We start from the raw sequence: 17579 nt of genomic DNA, 5'->3' as shown, positions 1-17579 counted from the left end.
TCTCAGCCTTCCCTCGGGAAGCTCAGATGTCCCCTTTCAGTGCCCCTGGAAGCTCCAGGCAATCGGTCTGTGCTGCCTCACATCTGGCTCTGAGAAGCTCTGGCACTGAATTTACCTCTGCCCTTCCTAGAACCCACAGCAATCGGCACCCAAAGAATGCCATCACTTGGAGCACACTGGCTGCCACCAACACAGCTAATCCCAAATCTTTCTCTCTGGCCAGACACTGCTACTAGTGCTCAGGCAAATCCTAAACAACTCCTCCCATAATGCTCTTCCCCTGTGCGCTCTGCCCTTCCCAGCCCAGCCCTGCCCAGCCCTGCCCAGCTGATATGGGCTCTGTGCACCTCTCAGGGATCAAAGAATAAGTGATACAAACCCACAGAGAGAGGGAAACAGCTGCTTCCTGGCCAAGCAGATGAGAAGATGTCTTACCCCATTTTGCAGATTCAGTGGTGCCACCGCACACGAGCCCAGGAAGGAGCAGAGCACAGGAAGGATCCCTCAGTGAGACCCAGAGCTGGGGGCTATAGGTGACAGCAGCCAGGCCAGCCCTGCAGACGGCTCTCCCCAGCCCCAAATGAGGGTCAGTTACAAAGAAAAGGAAAAGGCGTTCCTGATACGCGTCCTGTTTCCTCTTCTCCTCTGGGCTTCTCGGGCCAGAGAGAGCGGATGTCTCCGGGCTGGCAGAACTTGGCCTGTGCACAGCCAGCCAGTAGTGAGGGTCTCTCTGGGCCTCCCTCTACCTCAGCAACACAGGCAGCATGGAGATGGGTTTCCTGAGTGACCCTCAAGTTTCCCTTCCTTAGCACAAGGAGCATGTTAATCCTTTATGAATTGAGTCACAGGCAGCACATGACTCTCATAAAGACACCTCCCCCAGGAAGCCTTACCTATCATTCTCTCTTGCTGCAGGAATCCCTCTACAGCCCCCTGTATAGGACTCCTATACCTGACTTCCCAGCTCATTCTTGACCTGCTTATCTGTGGGAGCTTTTACCCTTTGGGAGTCCAGCAAAGTTAGAGCCCACCTGTTGAGTGCGAGGACAAAATGTGCCTGCCTGTCATATAGTAGTCCTTCCTGAGGGTGGAGGTCAGGCCTTTGACAGCATCTCCCTGCAGATGGTAGCTCTGACTCCTCTATCAGACTGGATGCTCCTAAAAGACACAGGTCATGCTTCTATCCTTGGACAAGGGAACTACTGCACTTGTGGGGGATAGAGAGTTCTTATCCAGGGAACAGGAGATGAGTTTTCCCATCACACCAGAATTCCTCTCCTGGCAGACAGAATGCACCTCCTCCTCCATCAGATCAGCAGCTTTCCTCCTCCATCAGATCTACAGATTCACAGCATTTCCAGAACAAACCAGTTCAGACCAAGGCATAGAGGTGAACTCTCCTCTAGGAAGAATTGGAAGGAATTTTTCCCAGGGTCCCATGCCAAATTCCAACCCACACCTCAACCAAACTGAAACTTTCCTGTTATTCTTAAGGCAGTCCAGGCAAATGTCTAGGCAAAGGCTATCAACTTTGAATCAGGACCCATCCTAGGTTCCTCTTTGAAGGCAACACTGGCCTTCCTTGAGTGACGGACGCCCTTGCCCCTGATCCAAACAGCCTTCACGTCCTCTTCCCTACTTCTGCCTGCTCCAGGGACTACTGTTGGTCAGTGTCAGTCCTCAGGGTACTTGTAACACCTCTTAAGAACTCGCCTCATGTGTTCCAAGAACAAGACGTGGAAGCATAGGCTGAGGAACCCAGGCTAAAGGTAGAATCAGGGAGTTGAAGGGCAGTGTCTGAAATCAGACCCCCCAAGATCAAGGCTCAAGCTGCCTGGAGCCAGCAGACTGGATGTTAGCTGAACACATGTTGAGCAAAGTGGCTGGACTCTGGTGATGATCTGAGCCTTTTCTTAATCAGAAATTATTACAAAACAGATGCTGCAGTGTTTACTACAAGCCAGGCACTATTCTAAATACTACATTAACTCAAAGTCAACATTCAACAAGAAGCCTGCACCTGTTGTTACACTTTTTCAACATATACCAGTTGATACATTCTAATTGTTTCCAACTGGAAACTAACACAGGGGTTAAACAGTTCACCCCAAGTAACAGAGTAGGAAATGAACGATATAAGCACTTCAAAACAAAATAAGATGTCAAAGGAAGTCCGGCTGTGGTGGTACATGTCTTTAATCCCAGCACTTGGGAGGCAGAGGTGGGTGGATCTCTGAGTTCCAAGCCAGCCTGGTCTACAGAATGAGTTCCAGGATAGCCAAGCTACACAAAGATACCCTGTCTCAAAAAACAAAACAAACAAACAAAAGTTCAAAAAGAGAGCCCAGGAGATGGCTCAGAAGGTGTTTATGGCCAAACCTGAAACACACATGATAGAAAGAAAAAAATTGACTCCTGCCAAGTTACCCTCTGACTTCTATATGCAAACCACACACACACACACACACACACACACACACACACACACACATACTAAAAGTGCTAGTGACGTAGCTGAATGGCAGAGCACTTGCCTAGCACATGGATCCTCAGTATCACCAGCCCAAAAAACTAAAACCTAGTAACAGTGCCTCTGAATACTAAAAGAATTGGATGCTTCTAAAAGACACAATTCATCCTATTTTTATTCCAAAACACACACTTCATAACTGGACACAGGATGGAACACAGTTCAGATGAGGAGATTTCCAAAAGAAAGGCACACATGTTTCTCAGGCACCTTAAACCACAGTTAACCTTCTTTTCAAACATTTGGGGGGGGGGTCTAGGGTCTCATGTGGCCCAGGCTAGCCTCAAACTCATTATATAGCCACGGATATCCTGAACACATCTGCCTGCCTCTGTCTGCCAAGTGCTGGGCTTAGAGGTATAGTGGCACCACATCCAGTTTATGTGATGCTGGGGATGGAACTCAGAGCTTTGTGCAGTCATGGTAAGCAATCTAACAACTGAGCTACACCCCCACCTTATTTATTTACTTGTTTCTTGGCATGGTTTCCTTATGTAGCCTAAGCTGGACCTGAACCCAAGATCCTCCTGTCTCTGCCTCCTAAGTGCTAGGGTTACAAGCATGGGTAACCACTCCAGGTCTTCTGAAACATCGAGTAACTTTATTAGAATTTAACAAACAAAACCCCCACGATAACTATTTTATGATAGTTTCTGACTATTGATGGATCGGGTATTGAGTACTTTATATGTTTTTCAGGTCTCAATATTTGGACAACTCCAATGAAAAGACATCATTCTCATTCTGTAGAAGGAGAAGCTGGGTCCAGAGAAGAAAGCAAGCCACTGTAGTCCCCCAGGCTGTTGAAGACAGGGCCAGCCTGCCAGACCCCAGTCTCTGTTCCTCCTCTTGATGGCGGATCTGCCCACTGTGCTCTCTAAAGGAGGCTAGGGAGGTCAGAGACCCGGAGGGACAGCTTGCCCCTCTGTAAGGAGCACTAACTCCTGGGTGCTTGAGCACCTCCAGGGGGAGCACCTATCTACACTTCCCCGGGGACATGGTCCCTTTGGCTGTTTGCCCTGGTATGTGGGAGCACTCTAGAGCTACATCCTCCACCTTATGTGTTTGTTGTTTGTTTATAGTCTCCTTATGTAGCCCAGGCTGGACTTCAGCTCAATATTATCCCATCTCACAGAACACAGAAAACAAAGTGCACAGGCAGGATATCTAATGGATCTGTGGCATCACAGTCCTGCTATTCAGCTGCCAGAGTGTAACATGAGGCTCTGGGTTCTATAAGTGACCATAAAACTAACACCACCACAGAAACAGACCTGCCAGGTGGACTCGTGCAGGTCCAAGTCCCTCTTGGCTTCAGTTGGATCAGGGACTCTCAGTGGAGTCTTGCTACCTCGGAGGAGCCTGGACAGCTGAGGAGATAATAGGAATGATGCATTCTGGGAAGACCACAAAGATCGTTAGTAGACCATGGCTGAATTATCAAGCACGTTTAAGAAATGCTTTTCCATTGCTTCTAAGAACACCAAGACACAAAAGTGACGGCGGTGCCAAGAACGGGTGCAGGAGCCCCGTGAGGCAGAAAGCAGGGAGAAGTATTCAGAAGCACCTCCAAAACGTCCCCCTGGACTTAGTAATAAGCACCCCCACATCACTATAAACCTTCAGCCTGCTCCTCAATTTCTTTTTTTTTTTTTTTTTTTTTTTTTTTTTTTTGTCCCCAGAGGGGTGATAGAAGCCAGTTATGAGGAGCCACACTGACCCCTCAACCACCAGTTTGTCCAAAGTAGCACCCCCAGAACCAACTCTACCACCCCAACCTAGGGACAGATCGTTTAACCCCAAACCCTCTGAGAGCTGCACAGGAGAAAAGGGTATAAGAGCAAACTAGGGGAAAGGTTGACATGGCTACCCTGTCACCACTGTCTCTCATGGCACCTCACCACCCCTGTTCCCGTCTGGGCTGTGGTAATGGATGAACTAATGTCTTCACACATAGGGCAAATAAGCCAAGTTCAATGTATAGAGAGTTCACAAGAGAAGAACAAGGGCTTAGAGGACAGTGTCCTCGGGGCTGCCAGTCAAGTGGAGGAAACCAATGTATTAATCTTACATAAGAACACAGCCAGGAAAACTCACTGTCACCCAGTACTGACTGGGAGCTCTTTGTGTGTCCAATGTATCCACAAGCTCCCACTTTTATGCACTGGTTCGGCCATGGAAAGCTGCTCAAGGGAAAGACTGTGTCTCTGTGGCTTCCGTGTCATGTCCTGCCACTCCAAGCCAGACCCCAGGGTGCAAACTTCCCAGTCCCTTTGCCAAACTTTCTCTGGTCTGCCTCAACTGCGGCATTGAGACGCAGAGAGGACTACCAGAAACCATCCACATAAGATGGGGAAAACACAGCCCAGCCACTAGCCCATCAAAGGTGCCAGAGGAGGGTTGCCAAGGGGAGGACAGGAACTCCAGGGTGAGATGAGGATGGACACGACTGCTTAAAAGTTACCGAGAGCAAGCTGTCCCTAAGCTGGAACTTGAGGGTAATGCTGGAAGGGAGGACATTAAAGGAGTACGCTCCTTATACAGCAAAAGGCACATCCATCCACAATCCGTTCAGTCACTCTTGTTCCATCCTCTCACAAGCCATAATGTCATTAGCACTCACTATGCATGCATACACATAGGTGAATGAGAAAAAACGAGGCTCGGTGAAGGAAGATAAGAAGGCCAGGCAGGGCAGCCAAGACTGGCTTCTAGGCAGAAGGAGGTGAGTTAGAGCCCAGCTGAGCCACAGTCTGTTATGGGAGGCAGCTCCCCACTTGCAGCCCTGCTGGTCCCTGGCTCTCCTCTCATTCTCACCACACCCCATGTACACGCGCAGCCAGGCCCTGGGGCCTGTCAGAAGGGACCCACCCCAGAAAGGCAGGCAGCAGAGCAGAGCTATACATCTCTGCAAGAGCCAAGGATGAATCCTCACTCCAGTGCCTCTGAGTACTGATAACCTTGACCCCGCTGCTATAAATCTGCTCTCCCATCAAGTGCACAGGGCCCATGGCCTCTCCCATCTCCTTCCTCTGCCCCCCACCCTCCCCAGGGAGCAGTTAGCTCAGCCTTTCCCATCAGTGGCTCAGGAATGATGGGAAGTGCTCCTGGCCAGGAACTGAGAGGAGACTGCTCCAGGGAGGGGAAGAGAAGAGGCATCCTTGGAGCATGGATCATGTCTGTGTTTCCAGAGCCCCAGGCTGCCAGGAGCACAGAGGCCTGGGCTCAAGACCACGGGAGTGACAGGGTCTCACTTTACAGATGGAGAGACAGAAACTCAGAGAGAGGAGAAAAGGGAAGTGCCAGGGATTGATCAGCATGCCACAGGTACACCTACCTTATAAGGTATAGTACCATATCTTAATCCTGAGGTAAGACAGAGGAACTTTGCACATATGGTCTGTCTGGTTAAAAACCTTGCTTAGGGGGAGCCTCCTGAATTATGTGGGTAGGTGGGCCTATAGTTATCACAGGGTCAAAGAGAAATGACAGCTTTAGAGTCACTGGAAGGTACTCTGCTGATGGCACTGAACATGGAGGATAGGGCCAGGAGCTATGGGATGCAGGAAGTATCTAGAAGCCAATGAAGATGGGAAGAGCATTCTCCCCAGGGTCTCCAGAAGGGACATAGTCCTGCTGACCCATCTTAGGATTCTGACCTCCAGAACCATAAGAGAAGTCTTTAATCCACTATGGGGACTATAGGTATTTCAGGTGAGGAAATAGCAAGGCTCAGAGAAAAACTATGACCCTCTCAGGTCCCATACATCACACATCACACACCACACTGCCTGCTGGGTACACTCATTCAGGGCCTAAGCTCACCAAGCTATCCTCTTAGTTTCTCCTGGGACTCTGGGTAGAGTCCACTCCGATTCTGAAGACCTTGGGATAGCCTCTGACCCCACCTTAAGTGTCCACAGCTCATCATCCCATCTCCTTCACTTCAGCCTCTCTCAAGAGTCTTCATCAATGATGAAGTAAATTACTATTAAAAATAATAATAAAAACCACACGGCAACCCTGTTGCTTCAGTGGTGTGGACAGCACCCCCACATCCAGTTCCCACCACCGCATCTTGTATTGTTGCTCATTCAGAAACCTCAGGGAGCTCTCACTGACTCCTTAGATCCTGCATTTATTCCCTCTTCAGAACATTCCTGCACTGAACATCTCTTGCTAGCTGTCTCCCCACTACAGAATATGGCCCTCACTAAGCCAGAGATACTGTCTGTGTGGCGGCAAAGGTAACCCCAGATGTGTGCTGCCATTCAGCATGAGGAGATCACCTCACACCTGCTTGTGCCAGGCTCAGTGCTGAAAGCTGCACACTTAACCATCAGAGTCACTCAGGAGGGAGGGGGATGATCTGATCTTTGTACGGATGAGGACAGAGACCCAGAGAGGGGGGACAACCTCCTTTGATTACCTAGCTAAGCTACAACCAGCACTCAGGCTTAGCTACACAACTCGAGGGCCCCATGCAAATGAAAGCATGGACCTGACATCTTTGTGCACATATCAAGACAGAAACAACAGTGTTCGAACGCTGGGGAACACGTCTGATTACAGAACCTAGCACCTCTCTCCCTCCCATGGAGCTGCCCCCCTGCATCAGCAATGCCAGGCCACTCCCTATAGAATGTTCCAAGGCAAAGTCCCAAAGGCATTGGAAGACATGGCATCTCACATATGAGGAGGGGGCAGAACATGAAAAACTTGATAAAGCAAATCTGGCCCCTACTCACCATCAAGAGGGGATGCTGGGAACTTGTGTTTTATTTTATTTTATTTTAGCTACTGCATTTCACATGTGTATGTGCTTGTGTGTGTAGGTCAGAGATCACGTTCAAGTGTCTTTCTCAGTCACCCACCAGTTCAGCTAGACTGGCTGGACAACAGCGCCAGGCATCTGCCTGCCTTCACCTCCCAAGTGCTGGGATCGCAGCCACATGCCCAACACTTTATGGGGGACCTGGGGATCCGAACTCAGGTCCTCATGCTTTCACAGCAAGCACTTTATCCCCTGAGCCATCTCCCTAGTCCTGGCAGCTGCATTTTTAAAAAGGAGATGCTGTGAACCAGAGACACAGAACCAAGATATCAGACTGGAGAAAACCCAGTATCCTCCAAATTGTTTTCAGGCCTCAGTCCTGCACAAGATGGGAGTATGGGGGAACAGTATACAAGAGGAGGACAGAAAAAAAGGGGTGAGCTGGAGAGATGGCGCAGAGTTTAAGAACACTGGCTGCTCTTCCAGAGGTCCTGAGTTAATTCCCAACAACCACATGGTGGCTCACAACCATCTGTAATGAGATCTGGTGCCCCCTTCTGGCCTGAAGGAAAAAAGCAGACAGAAAACCCCGTATACATAATAAATAAATCTTTAAAAAGGAGAAAGGAAATCTTTCCCCAGGTTGCCTTGTTTAATTTTCCTAACTCTCTGGACAGATAGACTCTCTACCCTCATTACAGGGGTAACTGCAACTCCCCAAAGTCAGCAAAAGGCCCAGTCACCTCAAGGAAACAGGGCTGAATGGCTCTGTGGCACCTGTGGATGGAACCCTGCTTCAGTTACTGCTACCATCCACACCCTGCTCACCCAGAAAGCACAGCCAAACCCCAGGAGGTATTCAGTCTCAGATCCCTCAGAGCCACAAAACCCTCCCTTCCCGCTACACTGCCTGCTGGCCCTCAAGCCCAGGCCTTTAGGACAAAACCCAGAAACCAGATGAGGCCAGAGCTGGTGTCTGTCTGGCAGTCCAGGGTGCCCATCACCAGATGGGACCTTTCTCCCACATCTAGATACCTCTTTCCGGCCCTCCCCTCCTGCCACTGCTGCACGCATACCCTTGGAACACCCCACAGAGCTTGCATAACTGTTCTGGTTGCATGGGAGACCCTTCTTATCTGGCTTACCTGTTCAACTCTTATTCATCTTTCAAAACCTGTGCCAGCTCTACCGCCTCTGGCAGGAGCTCCCTGAGGCTCTTGTTGGCTCTCACCAGCTCAGCTCCCCTGGTTGCTCTCCCACCATGTTTACCAAGAAGCTGCACTCCCCTGGCACAGCGCAAGGTGCTGAGGATACAAGGCTGAGTCCTGGCCCTGTCAGGCCAGGGAGTGGCTCTGGTTTCTCCTTGTGAACATGAACCAGACAGGACCAGGGAGGGTTCCTAGGGAGTGAGGAGACCTGGGCTAGGAATCTGTTCTCAACTCCTGCCTCCCAGGCCTCTGTTGAGGTTGGGGGCAAGGCCTCCCCGTCGCCTCCAGGCCTAGAGTAGAAATGCTGGGTGAGACAGATCCAAATTCTTACCAAATGAGAACAAGGCCATTATGAGACTTTCCAGAAAACAGAGGCCCTAGAGAGAAAAGAGGCACTCAAAGTTCACCCAGATCAGCCCCAGGAAGACCAGGAGCCTCCTCAGCAGGTGTGGGTTTAATGCTGAGAAGAGAGTAATCAGGTGGTGTGCCCCACCCTGAGGGACTTGCTCCATGGGTCCCTCAAAGGGCAGAAGGCATCAAGGTCCACCATGGAAAACCACAGCCCACAGAAGCGCGAAGCAGAGAGGATTGCTGCTGATGCCTGGGGTGGACTCAGGCTGGAGTGGAGCCAGGCTGGCAGAGGAAACATCTTGAGCGCCACTGGGAGGAAGGGAGGAGAATGAGAGGGAGGAAAGAGCCAGACACGCAAACTCCTCCGCTTTGCCTTCTTCCAATCAAAACAGAAGAGACCTGTGAGGAAGGAGAGGGCAAGAATCTAGGGCTTTAGGGGCCAGGGTGAGACTCTGGCCGTGGAGCTGGAGCCTCTGGAAGCTTAGGGACAGGAAAGAATGCTGACTCCTCATTACCCCACTCATGTACCCAACACTTCCCTTACCCCAAACCAACAGTCTGAGCTAAGCAACAACTCAGCAGAATTAGCACCAAATCAAAATGTATCATGGTGCAAAACTAGTCTAATCAGGGGGAAATGAAGGCCTACCCTCCAAGTAAGCCCTCAGTCCACTGGGAATCCAAGAAGCCCAGAGGAGAGAGTTCAGGCTGAGAGACAACTCTGGGGTCCAGACAAGTAGAAACTGGTCTATGCCTCAGGTCTGGTGCAGGGCTCTAACTCGGTGGAACACAAGCTGGAATGAAGGGACTGGAGGAGGCATGGGGTCAGAGGAAGAAGACGCCATCTTAGCAAATGCCCATCTGCATACACACACACACACATACACACACAGAGAGAGAGAGAGAGAGAGAGAGAGAGAGAGAGAGAGTAGAAGGTAAGAACTGTCTCCTGCACATTGTTCTCTGACCTCCTCCCACCAAGAACAAGAAGGGAAGCCACTGAACATGAAATAGATTCTGTCTCACAACCCCTAATTCAGTTGTGCTGAGTGCATGGGTACAGGCTTGAGAGAAACACACAGCTGAGAACTCACAGCAAAACTTGCTGTGGACAGTGGGGTCATACAGGACTACCGCTTTCTTTGTCCAGGTGGGAAGGGTTGCCACTGCTGTTTAATCACTGAATGATGACATCAATGCTTTCAGCTATGACCTCAGAGCCAGGGCCATGTCATCCCACTCCTGTGTCTAAAGGAACTCGGCATCAGTGTGCTAGCTTTGGGATGGTATTGCTTAGCCATTTTCTTCACTGTTACTGCCCCAATGCCAGGACTGCACCCAGCAAATGGAGGCACTTATGGTACTTGCTGAGTGAGTGGATGAGTGAGTGAGTGAGTGAGTGAGTGAGTGAGTGAGTGAGTGAGTGAGTGAGTGATCGAGCTCCTGAATCCATAGTACTCTCATTTGTCAGTGTCAAGTAAAGATGAGGTCTGTCCCATGTTCTCCTGGACTCAGGTGGGAGCCAGGTACCAAGGAGGTGCTACCAAAGGCCTGTGGATGAAGGAAAGGCTCAGTACTGGATACTCTTCCCTGAAGCCCTCCTTGGCCCAGGGTACCAACTTCTTGAGGCCTGGTGTCTGTGTGATTATGGGAGGAGGGTGGACATGGGAAAGGACTGGTCTGGATGTTCTAGAATACTAAAGAGCTTGACCCAGCCAGACCCTGACTCTTCTGCTTCCTTGGGTCCCTTCTCTTTCCACTGTGACTTGGCCCATTGGAACACTCAGGCCACAGAGGACAATAAGCCTTCACTCCAGACATTAGCTTACTTTATTTTGTTTTGTTTTCTTCTATTTTATAACAGGGTCTTCCTGTGAAGCATTAGCTAGCCTGGAATTTACTATGTAGACCAGGATGGCCTCAAACTGTGGCTGTCCTCCTGCCTATCGCCAAAGTGTTGGAATTGCAAGTGTGAGTCACCACACCCAGATCATTTACCCCATATTTTGTCTTGAGACAGGCATGTAGCCCAGGCTGACTCCTTCTGTGTATGTTTCTCCTATTGGTTGATGAATAAAACACTGTCATCAACCCCCCCCTCCACTGCCACTGCCAGAACAATTGCCATGTGAGTCACCAAAGGAGTTAGAGGTCTGGACCCTTCTCCTGTAAGATAAGACCACGTGGGAATACTTAGGTTAATAGAAATGGGTTAATAATTAAGACAAAGCTAGCTGATAAGAAGCCCCAGTCATTGGCCAACAGTTTCATAATTAATATAGCATCTGTGTGTTTATCTGGGGTACAAGGGTGGTGGTGGGACCCTGATAGGCCAGAAAACTCATGCTTACACATGTCTCCATCCCCTGAGTGTTCCAATGACAGACGTGCGCCACCACACCATGCCCACCGTGCTGCATGAAGCAGTTTTGGGAAGGAGAAGAGAGCAAGCTCCTTCTCAGAACAGTTCTTGTGAATTGCCATCAGGACAGCCCCTGGCACAGCCCCTGGGTGGAAGCCATCGGGTGCACACTGATTGGGCAGGGAGCAGGGGAGATACAAGCATTAGAATCCCTCGGCATCTCGGATGCAGGGGGGGTGAGTGTACCTGAGGAAAGCTTTGCTGGGGGTGACTTGCATCCAGGTGACCCTGTGTGTCAGTTTCACCACTGAGGCTGTGTGGCAGTGCCAAGTTGACCACTGAAGATACAGTGAGGGGAGTACAAGCAGAAAGCTAGAGGGGCTAGAGGAGTCAACAGAACATGAAGGAAAAGCAGTAGAATAAGACCGTTCGGAGGAGATCTGAGGTCCTCCTGAGCCTGAATGATTCATGGACAAGGGGTGGCCTCATCCAAAGAAGACAGGGTCCCCGTTCGCCAAGGCTGCTGACCAGGCAGAAACCTCACCCTTCCACCCTATTCCTACCCTGACTACCAAAATGGCAGTCCCCACAGAGTAGCTCACTTCTTATTAACTGAGTCTCAGTAATCATGAGTGCTTAGGCCCATCCCAGCTCAGGAGTGTGAACCTACAGCCCCGCTAAGGACAGGTGTCTCCAGGAGCCCCCAGAGCTCCTCCCACTCTGATCTTACTGTTCTCTTCTTCAACAACCCCTGGCACTTCTCAGGAACCTCTGAAACCCTGTGGACCTCAAGCTCCTGCCCTCTGTAGTCAACCCCTGCCAGTTGCTCCCAACTGCAGCAAAAGCCCCAAGGCCAACTCAGCTCTGCACTGTTGCAAGGGCTGGAAGATGGGGAAATGCTGGGAACCATTCTGAACTGTTCACACCAGGCAGGGAAACAAAACCCCAGGGCTTCACTGCTGGCCTCCTTGAGTCTTGTCACCAGCTCCTGAGTCTGGTACATTTCAAAACCATTAAGAAGGCCTGCCGGGTCCCAGGGGAGGTGCCCGCTCAGCCAGTTCTGGAGAAGCAAGAGATGATGAAGGCTTGTCATCAATAGCCAAAGCTGCAGGTGCAGCAGGCTGAGTCTTCCACCAGGATGTGAGGCGTTCCTGAGAGCGGGCTCTGAGTCACGCTTGCAGCTGGGTCTCCAGAACCCTGCCCCAGTCCTGGCTCCCTGTGGGTGCCCAGCAAATGAACAAATAAATAAAAATGTGAATGAGTGATAATAACAGCTGCCAAGGTAGAGTTCTTTCAAATATTAACTCATTTAATCCTCAGGAAAGCTTTAAGATTCCCATAGCAGAATATTTAAATTTTCATAATAAAAACTTTATTATTCCCACTTTCTAGGCAGGAAAACTGAAACAAACAAATGATAAGAGACCTGGACAAGATGACACAGCTTTGCTCTAAAACTATTACAGTTTTATTTTAAGATGTTTTAAAATCTTATTTGTGGTGGTGCTCACCTTTGATCACAGTACTTGGGAGGCAGAGGCAGGCAGATCTGTATGAATTTGAGGCCAGCCTGGCCTACAAAGTGAGTTCCAGGGCAGCCTAAGGCTAAGGCTACCCTGTCTTGAAAAAATAAAAAAAAAATCTTATTTAGGCGACTTCATGTATGTATCCGTGTGTGAGGACATGCACATGTGTATGCAAGTGTGTCCATATAAGCATTAGATCCCTGGGAGCTAAAGTTATAGGCCTTTGTGAGCACCCAACTCTAGTTCTCATGACTGACCACTGACCCATCTCTCCAGCCCCTAAGAGTCACTATGGTTTAGGTATGAACTGAGTGTCTCCCTGCTAGGATTCAGGTATTGGAAGCCTGTTCCCAGTGTGGTGGCATTGAAGGGCGATAGAGTTGGCTGGGAGTATAGCTTAATGGTGAGATACTTGTCTTGCTTACCTGAGGCCTGGGCTCTGCCTAAAGAAAGGAAGGGGAAGAAGGAAAGAAGCTGGCAGAAGGCAGCTAGGTCATTAGGGGCACTGCCCTCAGAAGGGAGTAAGGCAGTGCCCATAGGCTGGTTCTTGAGTGAGTTGTTGAGTTGTGGGTTATGGAGATGACTTGGTCAGCCAGGAAAGCATATGGATCTATATACAAAGGATTGCATGGTGGTGCTTCCTTATAATGCCAACAACAACAACAAAAAAAAGCAAAACCAAACAAATAAAAAGCAACATAGATGACTCCCTGCCTCCACACATATGAGCAAGGGCACACTCATGCACAGGCACGTGTGTGCATGCATGTGCACACACACCCAATCAAAAAGAGAGTCAGTTGTTAGGCCAAGTAAGCCAGCACCCTGAATAGCTCTCTGGCTCCCAATCTCGCTGTGAGATCTTGCACACATATACCTGTCATGATGTTACCTGTCATGAGGCCTTTGCCAGAGCCTTGCCCATGCCAGTGTTATATCTTGGAATCTCCAGAACTGTGAGCTAAATAAACCTTGGGTATCCTACTACAGCAACAAAAAACAGACCAATACCAAGAACTTTGGTCTAAACCACTGTCAAACTGCTCCACTCTGCACTGAAACCCTGCCAGAGCCTCTTAGACCTGGACTTTTCCTTTCTTCAACAGCTTCAACCTAAATCCCAGGTCTCACCTTAATTGCACCTCCTCCCAACAGAAGCCTCCTTTCTTATGATTGTTATCAACTTAAAATACAGACTCACTGAGAGGAAATTCACATAGCATGCCATGAACATTTAAAACAAAGAATCTGAGCCAGGCTCAGTAGCACATGCCTATCATCCTAGCACCCAGAAGCAGTGGGACTGTGAGCTTGAGATCAGCCTGAGATACACAGTAAGACCCCATCCATAAGAACAATGTGATTGTAAGAAACCAATAAAACCGGCAGACACTGGAGAGATGAGTCAGTTGGTAAAGTATATGCCACACAAACATGAATTTGTGAATTTGGTCACCCAGAACCTAATCCAAAAAGCCAGGCAAGGTAGCAGTGAGTACCTATAACGCCAGCACCAGGGAGACAAAGACAGAAGTGTTCCTGGGGCTTGCGTGCCTATCTAGCCAAATCGGTGGGCTCCAGGCTCAGTGAGTGGCCTTGTCTCCAAAAATGAGACGGATAGCAACTGAGGGAAAAAAAACCAAACATCAACCCCAGCTTCTACATGTACATGTACCCATACCTAAACACACACAATCAGCCAATTAACAATTACAACAACTTTAAAAGTAAGCCTTTGTGGAAAGCAAAGAAGTCAGTGGCAGTTAGCATCTTCACGTGGCTGTGGAACTGCAACCCCCATCTGCTTCCAGCACATTTCCACCACTCTCTTCACCCAGTAAGTCTTTTTTTCTCTGTCCCCTCCCTATTATCGGCTGGCAACCAGCCGGTGCCTGCTTTCCATCTCATGGACTCATCTGTCCTAGATATTTCACATTAATTCGCTAACACAATATGTGGCCTTTGATACCCAGCTTCTATCTCTTAGCAGGATGTCTTCATGATGATTCATCCAATTACAGCCTGAGTCAGGATTCCATTGCCTTTTAGTTGAATAACCTTCTGCGGCATGGATATACCACAATCTGTCTATCTATACATCTGCGACCAGAACGTTGGTACCCTAGTTAGATATGATCCGCAACCCCCACCCCGACCACACAAGTAGGGATTATTTTGTCCCCATCACCAGAAGGCAACACTAATGGTCATCTGTGGTACAGGTTATAACTTGAACCAAAAGCTCTGACCTCTGAACTCAGATGCCTCCCCAATGTGGTGTCCCCCCAGCATTCTCTCACTGCACACATCCCTTCCTCTCCGACCTCATGTGCCCACACCCAGACTCCAGAAGGGGGCCCACATGGTGTGCACAGCTCAGGCTGAGCCCAGCCTCCACTTCGATTGTTATCAACTTAAAACACAGACTGACGAGGTGAAGTTCACACAGCATACCATGAACATTTAAAACAAAGAACCAGAGCCAGACACAGTACCACATGCCTATCATTCTAGCACCTGAAAGCAGGGAGATTGTGAGCTTGAGGTCAAAGCCACAGAGGCCCACGGGCTGCAGCCCACCCAACCAAGGGTTTCCAGGACCCAAGGACAGAGATCAAGCACCCCTTGTGTGAGGTAGGAATCTGCAGCAGTGCCCAGAGCCTTCCTTTACCAGCATTATTTTCCTCTGCAACGAGGACGGTAGCCCCCAGCAGATGGCTCTAGAGATCCATGAGCAAGACTAGTCAGCCGGGTTTGCTAAACAGGAAGCTGGAAAACACAGAACGGGCATGGAAGGGGAAGGGCATAGGGTAGTTGGCGGCTAGTCAGGGGTTCTTGGTGGCCAGTGCCTTTACTTCTGAATCTAGCCCAACAGCAGAAGGGAGGTTAAGGCTCTCTAATCTAAAAGTCCTAAATACTCCCAAAACTGAAATTTTCAGGCTACCTATATAAGGCATACATGAAACAAATGGATTTCATGTTAAATTGGGACCACTGAAGACTCTCACAGGCCGTCTCACTCGTCTTCTGTTTGGGGATAGGGTCTTTAAAGTCCCTACCTATGTAACCAAGGCTGAGTCCCAGGACATCTTTTTAGAGAAGGTCTCACTGCCTAGACAGCAACAACAGGCATGCTGAAGTGAGCCCGGAAGTCCATCAGGCCTCAGGCCTACACAAAGAACTACAGGCAACTAAGGACCACTGAAAGTGGCAGACACTGTCTTCCTCAGGGAAGAGCACAACAGTCACTTCCCCAATACCAAATGGTCAGCCCTAGAAACAGACACACAAGTAACAGACTGAACAGTTTATATTTAGGAATATATATGCACACACATGTATGAATGCAACAACAATTAATGAAAAATAGACCATGGATTTGCAAGAGAGCAAGGAGGGGTATTGTGGGATATTTGTACACTGTGTGATAACGTATTGCTCAGATTGGTGTAATAAAAAGCTGAATAGCCAATAGCTAGGCAAGAGGTATGGGCACAACTTCCAGGCAGAGAGGAAGTAGGAGAAGATAATCAAGGTGCAGAGGAGACTCTGCCTGTGAAACATGTAGAGAGTCAGACATGCAGAATGAATGAAAGGTGAAAAGCCACATGGTAAAGCGTAGATTAATAAAAACATGCATTTAAGTTGTAAGAGCTGTGGAACAAGCCTAAGCTAAGGCCCAGCTTTCATAATTAATAGTAAGTCTCTGTATCATTGTTTGTGAGCTGGCGGCCCAAAGAAAAATGAATCTACAGAGGGGTATATGGGAATGTATGGAAAGAGGAAAGGGAAAACGGGGTTGGGTGGGATGATGTAATTATATTATAATCCCCAAAAGCAAAAGAAGTAGTGTAAGGAGTATGGGTTTTTCCTCCCGCCGCCAGTCTTGTCCCGCCGCTGCGCCAGCCCCAAATAATACACCGAGACTCTGTATTAGATATTATATTGTTGGCCAGTTACTACTTTCTTATCGGCTAGCTCTGTCTTAAGTATTAACCCATTTGTGTTAATCTATGTATTTCCATGTGGTCTTCTTACTGGGAGCCGGCTGCCGCATACAGCTCTCTCCAGACTCTCCATCTTTGCCCCTCCTTCCTCTTCCTCTTCCTCCTTGTCTCCTAGTCCCTCCTATCTTCCTTTCCTATTGGCCAACAGTGCTTTATTTATTAACCAGTATGAGAAACATATACAGAATGACATCTCCCATCAAAGTAGTAATAATAATAAAAGATTAAAGGTCTCTCTGTGTAGCTGCAACTGGTCTGAAACTGGCTCTGTAGACCAGGCTGGCCTCAGATTCATAGAGATCCACCCGCCTCTGCCTCCTGACTACTGGGAATCAAGGCGTGTACCACCACACGCAGAACTCCCTGTAACTCTGGTCTTCTTGCTTTTACTCCAGAATACTAGGACTAAAGGTAGTTGGCCAACATGCCCAGTTTATGTGGTGATAGAATCGACCCCAGGACTTCATAAATGCTAAGCAAGCACCCCAGCAACCGAGCCACATGCCTGGTCCCAAGGCCACACTACCTTCTGCCTACAGATTCAGCCACAGTAGAAAAGTTCTGCATAGAGACAGTCACTGATTATCACTGCCCACCTCAGACCTCCTTCCCACGTGATGACAGCCTAATAAATATGCAATGGGTGGATGGATGGGCAGATGGACAACTCTCCTTGCAAGCTGTGTGGTCTTGAACAAACTGCTTAACTCTGCCTGAGTCCCTCTTTACAAGTGTGAACCCTATTCCAGGATAATTTGGAAGGCTGAAAGAGAAAACTCAAGCACAGGACCTCCAGGGCTCAGGCGGAAGTGGGCCCACCC

At 49.1% G+C, this 17579-nt stretch overlaps 1 protein-coding gene across 2 annotated transcripts in view; it reads right to left on the bottom strand.

The window, feature by feature from the left end:
- Arrb1 (arrestin beta 1) overlaps positions 1-17579 on the bottom strand; it is a 69754-nt gene that overhangs the window by 34828 nt on the left and 17347 nt on the right. Inside the window, exon 1 of one of the 2 annotated variants that reach the window (XM_051192331.1) lies at positions 436-458. The exons of the other annotated variant lie outside the window; for it this stretch is intronic. Coding sequence (XP_051048288.1) covers positions 436-440 — 5 coding nt within the window. The 5' untranslated portion in view covers positions 441-458. Of the gene's footprint in view, positions 1-435; positions 459-17579 lie in introns of those variants that run through there. 2 annotated transcript variants of the gene reach the window in all.

Source organism: Phodopus roborovskii, unplaced genomic scaffold (genome assembly GCF_943737965.1).
Source record: "Phodopus roborovskii unplaced genomic scaffold, PHOROB, whole genome shotgun sequence".
NCBI lineage: Eukaryota > Metazoa > Chordata > Mammalia > Rodentia > Cricetidae > Phodopus > Phodopus roborovskii.
This window is presented reverse-complemented; position numbering and strand designations above follow the sequence as displayed.